A 12357-nucleotide genomic window follows, 5' to 3' on the forward strand; every position below is an offset into this window, starting at 1 on the left:
TATAGTGGGAATATGTTCCAAATTCAAATGATGGATGTTTTAAAATAAAGAAAAAATAGTGCTATGTTCTCACCCCAAATTGTGAGAATGTCAAACACTCACCTCATATTCTGTCACTACCAATATGACAGAATATGACTAAAATTGTCCCCCTACAACATAATAGATATTAAAAAATTGCCGCAAAACAGATAAGGGAATAATGAGCAAGTTTCCAACAAGTTATTTGAAACACAACAGGCATATTATGATGAAAACTGGAAATCTATCTCATGTTGACAATAAAAATTTTGAATTTCAGTACTGTTTCATTTATTTTAAATTCTCCTTCCGTTAGAGTACAGGTTCACAAATTTTACATTTCAGTGCCCAGCTGCACCATTGTTGTGTTGCTGGAGATTTAATTAAGTCCTTAATATTATCATGCTAGGTTTGTTAGTTACTGTAGTATTTAAGTAGTGTATATTACATAATAACATAATATTTAATTAATATTACATAACAAAATACCATTTACTAGTATACTTTGCCATAAATCAAACTATACTAGTAAATCAAAGCCATCAAAGAATCATGAATCACTTTCAATAACAGAAAGAAGGCTCCTTCTCTGGTAACTCATTTTAAGAGTTTCAAACTTTTAAGAAAAGCCTGAAATAAAAATTCTATGATACATATTGGTAAAATTGGTCCTCTCATGCATACTTTTTTCAGCCCCCAAAATGGACCTCTAGACACCTAAACAGTTTTTTGACAACTGGATTTTTTCTTACTGCATAAACTTTATGATATTCCACATGCTATCTTCTTTCATACCTTTGGATGCATATAAAGATTATGTTTCACAGCAGGAAATACAAAATTTCATTTTACAGTTCAGTTAAACAAAATCTTACTTGCAACAGATCTTCATCCTGTAGACCTTTTATCATAAGCTGCCTCAAATGTTCTACTTGAGCCTATTAGCAAGAAATTAAAAATTGATAAATATCCTAAAATCTATCTATTACCACTTTTTACTTCATTTTGTAATTTTGTTCAGAAAATACATTAATCAAGAAATTTATTCAGGAAAATTTTCAGAATTTGTTCAGGAAATACTTTAATCAAGAAATGTGTTCAAATTTACCCATAAAATGAATAAAACATAACACAAATAATTTTTTTCGGGGGGGGGGTGTAAATTAAAGTTTTAAAAAAAATTGAATGAATAAAACATTCATTTCTGAAATTAACAATAAACTTGATCCGTACAATAACTACAAATCAAACTAATAATAAATTACATCACATAATTTCTGCTGAAACTAAAAGTATTTAAAAAGCTGAGATACCAAGCAATATTGTAACTAAGCTAAAGTAGGATTTAATGACATTGGATAATCTGCAGATACTACCTATTTTATCCCTTTTTCATTAATTAGTGTGAGCTAGTCAGTCAGCTTTTGTTCTGATTTGCAACACTGTCTCCAAAATAAAAGAAAGATTTGCATATCCTCAGAATGAACAAATTAAAAATCAATAACTTTGATTTAAACATGAACAAAAACAATAGAAAAAACTTCAGACAATAGATGTCAGACTTAATTTAGTAGAAAATCCATGCAAATTTTCAGATTTAATATAAGTGAAAATTAATTCCTTTCACTATACCATTTTGTTTCTAATTTTCAATTCACATATTTGTGAATTGAAAATTAGAAAAACTGTCTCAGTTTTCTTGTACACAAATCAATTCTTATTTGGGTTAGTTTAAGAGCTAGGTAGAAAAAACATTCCTACCAAGAACTATTCTACCAATAATATTCTGCATGGTGTTTTTATTTTCATTTAACACCTTTGAGCTTATCATAAACTGCCCTTATAATGTAAAAAATAACTTTGAAATAGCAAGACATAACGATTATTTTATTTATTTTAACTAACACTCATATTCACACAACAGCAGGCAATACTACTAATGATCATATTTTGTACCTCATGCACCCTAGTGAGCACCATGGTGACCATTACATATCTGCTGTTGCTGTTTTCAATGTTCACAAAGCTAAAACATGTATTTCATTCAAGGTATGACTAATATGTTTAACAAATAAATTTTATAATACAGCAAAAACAGTCTAACAGAAAACTAAATATGCCAATTTACTGAAATTAAAACTGTGACTAGGAAACTAAAGAATATTTTTTTTTTTCCCATTTATTATCTAGTTTCTCTGCATAAAACAAAACATACAACGATGGTAGACAGGAAAATGCATTACTTGCCATCCTAGGAATAGCGTAAAATGTGTTTCTGTACTGAAGCAAGCACAGTATGCACATACTTTTTTACTGATGCAATACTGTACACCAAGTATGGCCAAATTGTAGCTCTCTGGCCCCTCAAAAATTTGACATGCTTGTAAATTACTAGTTTATTTTTTGACAAAACCATATTTTGAATCACAAATCAGGCAATGAAAAAGTTTCTTAAACCTAAAACAAACTAGCAAATAATTCCACTTTTGCAAATTACTACTATGGCCAAGTCACTTTCAAAGCTGGTAATTGATACTGGGACAGCAAAAAAGACAAATACGAAAATCATTTAAAAAATAATACATTCTAATTTTTCCTTGTCTTTCAGGTGGTTCAGGGAGTTAATCACTGATTAAAATCAATGATTTATTTTTAAATGAAGGAAAATGTGTTAATCAAAGATTAAGATAATCTATAATGATTTTAAAGATATTTTAATTACTGAAATAAAAAAAAATAGAAAAAAGTAAATAAGTAAAAATTATTTTTAATGTTTTAAACAAATTTATGTTAGTACACTGTAAGAAAGTTTATCACTTCTTTGTTTGTTTTGTCTCTATAAATTTGACAATGAGTAAAAAAATTCAAAACATATTGTGCATGATCTAAGTAAATACAGTCGAATCCTGCTACAATCTGCATCAAGAAATCAAAAGTTTGGTTCCATATATCTGGATCAGATGAGAAAAAGGATTATCTCAAAACCATATAAAAATTGAATGATGAATCACAAAAAGAACTGAATAACATTGTCACATCTACCAAAAAGAAGTAAATAACAAATCTAATAAAAAAAAAAAAGGAAGAGTAGCCATTAAATTTGTGGGTTGTTCTTTTCTAGTTTCACTATATGTGAATAATTTTACACGATTACTTAGCATACATATCACAGTTCTGATTCTTTAATCAAAGTACACATTTATAACTAAGAATAGTTTTTATCCATAAAAATATACATACATTAAAAAAGGAATTAAAAAATACTGACGAATGTAACGCTAACTACTAAGAATTAAAGTAATTTATAACTTTCTGCTCGTCTGATGCAGATTGCAAGAAAATTTTATCCATATTTTTATCCCAAAACTGCAAATATTCAATCATTTCTGGATTTTCAGTTTATGCAAATAAAACTAATTAATGACATGCATTGCAGCCTTGGCATCTGCTGTGAAAGAGACTTCACTTTCTATGTGTTGCATTTCCTTAATATTTTCTCCAGCATCAGAAGGATCTTCGACATCAGCATTTACCATTTTAATTTCTGTCACAATATCTAATCACTTGCATCATCTCATGACTGAAAAAACTCCATATCACTTTCTGAAAATATTGAAACACCACTTTTTTTAGCCACTTACAGATAGGCAAATTCTTGTTTCTATCTTTTTCAACACTCTTTATTAGACTATCATACTGAAAACAGTTTCAGATGGTTGACTCTGTAAAAACACTTTTTTCTCACTTTTTTTAGCCACTTACACATAAGCAAATTCTTGTTTCCATCTTTTTCAACACTCTTTACTAGACTATCATACTGAAAACAGTTCCAGATCATTGACTCTGTAAAAATTTGCTAAGACTAAACTTGCTTTCTATCAAGAAGTGAAATGTTATAATCGACATGCTTGTCATAAATCTCCAAAATGCTTAAAATAAGTGGATTCCTGTAATGAAAGTTCATGCTTTTGATAAAACATTGGTTTAAAAGTTGCATTTGGGAACAAGAAAATAAACTTAATGAAATAAGTTTCCAACATCTGAGTATACAGTACAATTGTCAGTCAAGAGCAGAAATTTCTGATGAAAGGACTTTATCACAGTTTCGTAACTCTTCTTCAAACAATTTTGATGACATCCATGGCTTACAAGAACAGGCAACAGGAAGAGTTTTCATATTTTAAAACATGTCAAACCTCCTGGCTTTTAAGTACATTTTGGCTTCTGATTTTCCAATTACCCAAAGTCTACAATGCTCCATGAAATGCATACACAAGATCTGTGAATTTCCCTTTTAACAATTTTCTGCCATATCTTTCGGGTACAAATTTTAACGTTTTTGTACAGTATCAGTAGAACAGGCCAGCTTTGTTGGTGTTAAAAATGTCTTTCCCTTGGCAGTGATAATAGGTATCCTAAATATTTCTTTTACTGTTTCATGACATCAAATTTTTAGATGTTGCCTAACTCTCTGATAAGTTTTCCTGACAAAATGTTCTGCTTCTTAAAACTATCCAACCAGCCATTTGAGCACAAAAAGGCAGTCCCTCCAATGTGTCTGGCAAATTCATTGGCTTCTGTCTGAAGCATTTGTCGAGATATTAGCAGAGTATGGCTTCTGTCTGAAGCATTTGTCGAGATATTAGCAGAGTATGGCTTTTTTGAATGGTAAACTATTTCAGCAAATGCTTCTTCAACATTCTTGCAAGCCGCCTTTCTCAAATTTTTCCTTATGGTGCCAAGCAGATTTGAATAAATTGTATTACCATAAGATACCAATTTGGCTGGATTTATTTTGTATTTTACAAATAATACTTACCTTATCTTTAATGCAGAAAGCTTAACATTTATAGCTCACTATGCTAGTAAATTTTAGAACACAGAAAAAAGACGGGTTAGGAATGAAAGTAACATAAATGTCACACAAAGGTATTTATGGTGGCAGCATCTACTAAGATATTTTATTGCTTTTCATGCTAATAGTTAATAAAATTATGTCCATTTTATATTATTTCTATTTAATAATTATATTAATTTACATGTAAAAACATGTATTATACTTCTCAATATCATATAATTAGAGATTTAATTACTTTAAATTTATGTTAAAAAAGATGATTGCTAATGCACTAGTTTTGGATATCTTTCATCGTTCAAAGCCAACTGTAATACAATCAGATAGTTCCAAAGCTGTTGTACGTTACAAGATTCAAATCACTTTTACTTCTCAAAGCTTTCTGAAGTAAAAAAAAAGTTATGCACAAACTGAAAAAATACTTTTTAAGTACAGTGTTTGCTGTTTTCAAATTCCATTATTTTATTTATGGTCAAACAGCTGAAAGGCTAACTGATCACAATCTTTATTGTCCACAATGAATAAAATTACAACATATAAAAGTAAAATTGTTAAAATATCAGTTAAATTCTCAAGTATCTTTCTGGCAAATACATGTGTATTGCAAATTTATTATCATGATCATTTAATCCTAAACCCATCAAAAACAACATGAAAATGACACATATCGTATAGTCTAACTAGAATTTAGAAATGGGCGAAAATAAGCTAAAGGAGTTAAAAAAAAAGTGACTCTATATGATGTAGCCTTGCCTGTTTACTCAGATTTTGGTCTAAAGGATGGCCTTTAAATGGCAAAAATGTACTGTTAAAGCTCAAAAATATTTTTTAATTTAAATGTTCAGGGAAATCTAGTGTTTTCAAATGATAGAGGGGTGGTGCCTATGGATTTAAGAACAGAAATATTGAAGCTGATTTATAAAGTTCACTTTGGAATACAGAAAACTGAAACCACAGCAAGGCAAGTGTTGTTTGGGTCTGGAATCAATATAGATACAAGATATATGATTGCAAAATGTTACTTTACAAATGCCAAACACTTGCACTTAAGCCATTAGTTCATGGGCTTTCCAGTACTTTTTAACAATTTCCTCATACCGAGAAAGTGCAATACAGTTATTTAAAAAATCATACGCTGATTGGAGTCACACAAAATACAGTTTGGGGAATCCACTCCAATTCTGTAGAGTGATCTTGCAAACAGTCATGGAAAACTGAGAATGAAAGTTGTCTCTTCCCCTCAGAATCCTCCAACTCTTATCCATAGCATATTGAATCATATCCTACTTAAGCAGTTTCTTAAGAGTCAAGTTAAAAATTTAGTCATATGAAATGAAAGCGGTCGATTAATGCATTGCATTACGAAAGTTCCTTTCTTATCTTTCTAAATGAAAGTATCAGCTTTTTCATTTTCCATAATTCCACAGTGGGCTGGAATCCATTGAAAAGAAATTCTGTGTGCCATTGCCTTAAGGCCTACAGTCTAAGATTCTTTGGGAACTATTTTGATTATTCAGAAGAGCTTGAAGCACACGTTTGAAATTTGACAATATGACTGACAGTTTTACAAAAGAGTGGCTATGAATTGACAGTTGTTGAATAGCCACAGCAATAGCTACGAGTTTACCATAAAAAAAAAAGGCAGTAGTAAGAGGTCCCATTGGTAAGTAGAAATTGAAAAGCTCGCTATGGATACCTGCTCCAGCACTGCACGTTCTCTCTAACATAGAGCTGTCAGTGTAGACATGCAACCACTCATTTTGAGGACTGCGAACCCCAATAGTTTCCATTGCAATAGATCTTAATTGCGAAATGTTCATTTTACTTTTAACAACTCTTTGAATAAGATCAAGATTTACATTCAAATTCAAAAAGGTCCAAGGGATAATGGGGAGAAGATAAAATTAGATAATCTCGGCTTAACTCCAAAGAGTCAGATTCTCTCTGAGCAGCCTGTATAAAGCCAATTTGAGTTTTAAGATTCCTAGAAATGATTGCAAAATGTAAAATATGAGATATTTAGTTTTATAAATGTTAAAATAATTTTCCAAATTTACCTTATGAAAAACTGGGATGGATATTTGTGAATATGGAGTAAAATTTATTTAGTAATTGGATGTTACCTGTCAAAGTGACTTGATGTAATAACAAAAAATGGAAGGAAAATGGTTCAAATAATCCTTCTTTATGGGAGGTAATTAAAATTTGAATGCTTCAAGTTATAGCTGGATTTGTATATAAAATTGTTTAGCAGGTATCCAAGCAGTACATATTCATATTAAAGAAACTATGTCACATTTCAACTTACACACTAATGGGGTTCATTTTACTTGGTTTAGAAACAGGTGAGTTCAAGGATGAGTTCTGGATATGTGTGCCAAAAGAATATAAGTTCTACATTTTAAACAAGACACATAATTTACGAATTTAGTTTCTGAACATATGTTGTTATACCTTCACATATTTTTCAAATATCACTTAATGAGAAAACAAGCATATATTCTGAGCTTATTTCATATAATAAACACCGACAGCTACTTCAAATAACCTGTTTCATATAATAAGTATATGTAGGTATTTCAAACAAACATAATGCAAATTAAAACTGTAAACTTTTACCTGAAACTGTTTACCAAGCAATCGATGTGCAATATCACCATTTCTACTTCTTGTTTTATGGCAAAACTGTGAAAACAAATGAGCAGCACCAGCTTTGTCTTTTGCCTATTCAAAAGAAATTGGACAGTGAGATACTAAATACAATAATGAAAAATAACATACTTAATACTTTTTTAGAAATATATATAATTCATGTACTTCAGCTTTTCTGCAATTAAATTAGTATATTATTAGTTATTAATAAAACAGTTACAGTGAAATGGCTGATATTACCATAAAGAAAACCCTCATGTAATTTATATTTCGTCTATGGTGTCAATGATTTTAACCAGAAGATTTAAAAAAAAATTATTAACACAAGATATGATTAAGAGCAGATATAACCTTCATATATGGAATAGTTTTTTATATTAAAAAATGACTATATTTATTCTTAATAAATATTTCCCTATATTTACAGAAAATTCTCATTTTCAGTGATTACACTTTAATCATCCATACAGTGAAACTGACGGTTGATGTTATTTATGTACCTTATATTTATTTAAGAATACCAATGCATCATAATTACACTTAATAAATACATATAGGTGAACTGAAAATTTTACAGTTTTACCAACCTGTTTAACAGTTGCAATCATTCTTGCTATAAGCATGATACTGGCAGTCTCTGGAGGATAATGCATTTGTCTAGAAAATTAATATCAGAATTAAAACATTATCATTACAGCTCTAAAATTAAGACTACTATGAGAAAACACCACATACTTCTACATGTTTAATAAAAGGATAACATTAAATATTAAAATTATACATCAAAGTTCTAGGGTAATTGCTAGATATCGATGTAGTTTAATCTTGATAGTATGTGACTCTTAGGATAGATTAAAGAGACATATGTGAAATGAATTCTAAGTGATGTCAATTCATTCAATGGAAACACAGTAGCTAGTTCTATTGGAGTAATGAAGGATTATTTCACAGCTTAGAATATTTTGTAGGGAGTTATCGTTTTCCTTTTTAAATGACTGAAAATTAGCTGTTTGGGAATTACTGATAAAAAAAGAAATATGTATTTTTTGAAAATCAGTTACAGTACTGCTATATTAATATTGTAAATAAATATTTTAAAATGTGATCAAATGAAATAAGTTACTTATATAATAAATCATACTGAAATAGTTTCTGCCTGTGCTGAAGTGATTAATATGCTTTGCAATGTTGTTAAAGGTAATAAATATCTTTATGTGGCTCAGTAATTCACAGAGTTAAGGTTGTATTGTTTAAAATACTTTAAGTATTGACACATTAAAGCAATATATAGTAAAATAATATATAATTTGAACACAAGTAAGTTAATTATTAACACTGAAGTGTTTAAAATACTTTGCTATGTCATTAATGGTAATATATAACCAAGAAAATAATTATCCTAAACAACAGATGGCACACTGCAAAAAGATTTCTAAGTAATATCATGTGAAAGGATTATGTACATAAAAAATGAGAATTATGATATCGAATTGTTCAGAATATTGCAAAAGGGTAATAAATAAAATATGTACTGGCTAAAGTTTACAGTGTATATGCTACAGTTAAAAGCGGTGAGCTGTAATGACGTATAATTATCAATACACAAGCTTCTAAAACAGAAATTGTGTTTATTGTAATGTATGCTTAAACCTTTGCGAACAAGAAAGGAGTCTCATATATGTAACTATACGAACAGTCTACACCACCTGCAATGAGTTACAACATCAAAACCTATAATAGAAGCTGAAATGAGAAATGCAAACAGATGTTTTAAGCAATTCTTTCATTATCAATGCTGCAATAATTTTCTATAAAATTTTTTTTATCAATATACAATATTTTTCTTGTTGTAGAGCATTCATTTATTTTTATTATCCAGTTATTTAATGTTAAAGAGCTTTTCTGTCATTTTTTATTTCCGTTTTCCTGCGAGAATGGTAATTTCTATTTCGCACTTACTGAAATGAGGTAGGAAACAGTATTTAAAGGAAGGTTTTAGATGATAGAACCAGAACATGTTCTGCCTGCTGCTTGAGAACAGTTTATCTACAGCGTTGCATTATTCTCACCACTGGGTTTGTCACGATGATTTTAGATTTGAACCAAATTGTGTGCATTCTCTCTATGCAGCCTTTGGATTAAATCGCAATTTACTTAATGTAGTTAAATTATTTACCTTTTGATTTACGTCATAAATGCTGGCTGATTCTGTAAGCAGAAGCTGTGCCTTCTGCTAATTTATCCAAGTTAATAAAGGGGTGTTTTACACCTTTTCCCAAAGTCTCTGTTGCATACGACATAACAATAATTCTCTTAGCCTTCCAGAGTTTTCACTTAGTTTATGTTACCCAAAGGCCAAGAAGGCGAGACTCTATACCGGTACCCAAACACATATAAGAACTATGTCTCCAGTAAAATCTTACATTTAGTTTGGCCACCTCTACATGGCCAACCCTCCTGTACTTCCCAGGGAAGAAATGGAATGCAGATTATATGGCTGTGAAACTGCTTACCTTCGACAGCTGTACTTATTGCAACTGTTACGGATTAATGGAAAGCAATTCTTGCAGACATATGTCAAAAGCTGGTGAAAAGTCTTCTAAAACAAGCAGGTTGCGACTAATATCATATTAGTATAAGCCAGACAAATCTGATTCTACCAAAGTAGGTATCTGGATATTCATTAGCAATTATGATTACTGAAAATAAATGGCACAATCAGTTTATGGTCCAAATTATGCATTAGTGACATTTCCTTTCCCAGCAATTTGGCAATTAGAAGCAAAAGTCAAATTTCATATTATGTCAAATAAAGAATGCCAAATTCCTCAATAGCAAATTAAAAAAACTATACCTATTAGAAACTTCAAAATCTTAAATGTGATTTATATAAAAAATTCTCAGTGAAATTAAAATACATGCACTTCGAATGCATTGTGAAATAAAGTCTAATCTACACTGGAAAGGAAACTGAAAAGAAAAATTAAAACAATTTATTGAATTACCTCCATGCATCTTGCAGCTGGTCTAGTGGATGCTGTGTATTACCAAATAAAGAAGAAGTACACAAAACTTGATGATACTGTTCCCATGCTTGAGCTCTACAATCGGAGTTGCAATAAGAAACCTAAAACATTACAGTGAGAAATATATTACTTTACTGAAAATATGTTTCCTTCAGAAAGATTAGGATTTTGAACAAGCACAAAAATAAACTATTTGGCCATTAAATTCAGCCCATAATACTTGTAAATTAGTAAAAATTATATAAAACCCTTATCAAAAGTTACATAAAATCCCACCCAACTAATATTTTTAAACAAAATTATTAGTAATATACTTATTGCCAAAAAATCACCAATGTGCCAGTTGTAAAAATATATTCATCTGTCAGTTTATAGATATGCTACTGGTCATCAGCAGCATAACACCATAAAGAAAGCACCCAATAGATCTGAAATTTGCATAATTTGTACATCATAATATGTATGGCATGATAGGACATGCAAGTCAGTGCATGTATACATTATAGCCATCAATAATTCCACATCAAAAAGGCTAAAAAATGAAAGCAGGTTTTTTTTTTTTCTTTTGCAGGAATCAAGTTTGATTGTGTAGATCTAAATAATTCTCATGCAAGAATGTATCTAAGTTTGAAACGATTGTAATGTACTATGACTGCAGATGATTATGCAAGCAGTAGCTAGAGAAGAGACAGATTGAGCTATGTTTAGGATGACAATGATTCCATAAATTCCAATGCCTGGGAAGACATACATTTAAGGCACATGACTCTCGCAGATTTTACATCCACTTAATGATGAAAGTACATGGCAGAGAAACAATTATCTGCATCTATAATACAATATTGCTTGCAGTGCCTTGTACTGCCTGCCAATTAGCTTCTGCTTTCTGTACCTTTTTTTTTTTTTTTTTTTACTTGCATAAATGTCTACAGCTACAATAGTGCACACAACAACATTCATAGATGCATAAATGGTGTGACTTCATATTTTCAGACAAATCATATGCGGAACCATGCGGATCAAGATTTGGTGTCTTGTATTATGCATCATCACACAAATTTAGTACCTAGAGTTATACTCATCATTGGAAACAAGGCCTGCTTGCATCTGCTATGTATATCCAGAACTCTGACTAGCCAGCAGTGCACCACAAGTATGTTACAGCCTTTAGTTATTCCATATTTTCAGAGCCTCCATAGGGACGCATATTGATAGGGCAATGCACAAATGCCCATCTAGTACAACATCTGGTTTTTCCTTGATGGATAGCATAGGAATAAGCATATCACCAGCTCTTCAGCAACCAGACACTAACGAGAAACAACCTAGAGAAGTGAAAGCATGTCACACTTCCACTTCAGGCAGCATATTCACCAGATATTTCACCAGATGAAGACATTTGGTCCATGGTTGCACTGAGACTGAACACTATAATTCACCAGAAGACATAACAGATTAATCCTGTTAAAGAGCTGAAGCCTAGAAAGACTACAGTATTACAAGTTGAGTATATTCCAATTTACGCTCAGCTGTGTAATAGCACTTATGCTGCTCATGATAGTTACCTGTAATACTGAAATCTGCCTACTTTTAAGCATATAAATTATCTCAAAGATCTAAAATGAAAGAAATCAGCATCCCAATTCTAGTTTCCAGGCCATAAACTTAGTGATCTAAAAGAGTTACTAGTTGATAAAAGTAGATTTTTTTCACCTCCTTTGAGTTGAATAGGGAGAGCACAGAAAAAGAAATCTTAAGTTTTCTCCTAATACTCTCACAGCTTTTATTGTAATTTAAATAACT

At 30.6% G+C, this 12357-nt stretch overlaps 1 protein-coding gene across 2 annotated transcripts in view; it reads right to left on the bottom strand.

Annotated features, from left to right (window-relative positions):
• Window positions 1-12357, bottom strand: part of LOC118192629 (protein-lysine N-trimethyltransferase SMYD5-like) — a 46354-nt gene that overhangs the window by 26231 nt on the left and 7766 nt on the right. For both annotated transcript variants that reach the window (XM_035363616.2, XM_035363617.2), the window contains exons 3-6: window positions 10534-10655; window positions 8116-8185; window positions 7496-7600; window positions 897-959 (exon numbers count right to left, since the gene is read on the bottom strand). In XM_035363616.2, the coding sequence (XP_035219507.1) occupies window positions 897-959; window positions 7496-7600; window positions 8116-8185; window positions 10534-10655 (360 nt within the window). The remainder of the gene's footprint in view (window positions 1-896; window positions 960-7495; window positions 7601-8115; window positions 8186-10533; window positions 10656-12357) is intronic.

The sequence above is a fragment of the Stegodyphus dumicola genome, chromosome X1, assembly GCF_044657685.1.
Source record: "Stegodyphus dumicola isolate Sdum_Otavi_A_Nest chromosome X1, ASM4465768v1".
Classification (NCBI taxonomy): domain Eukaryota; kingdom Metazoa; phylum Arthropoda; class Arachnida; order Araneae; family Eresidae; genus Stegodyphus; species Stegodyphus dumicola.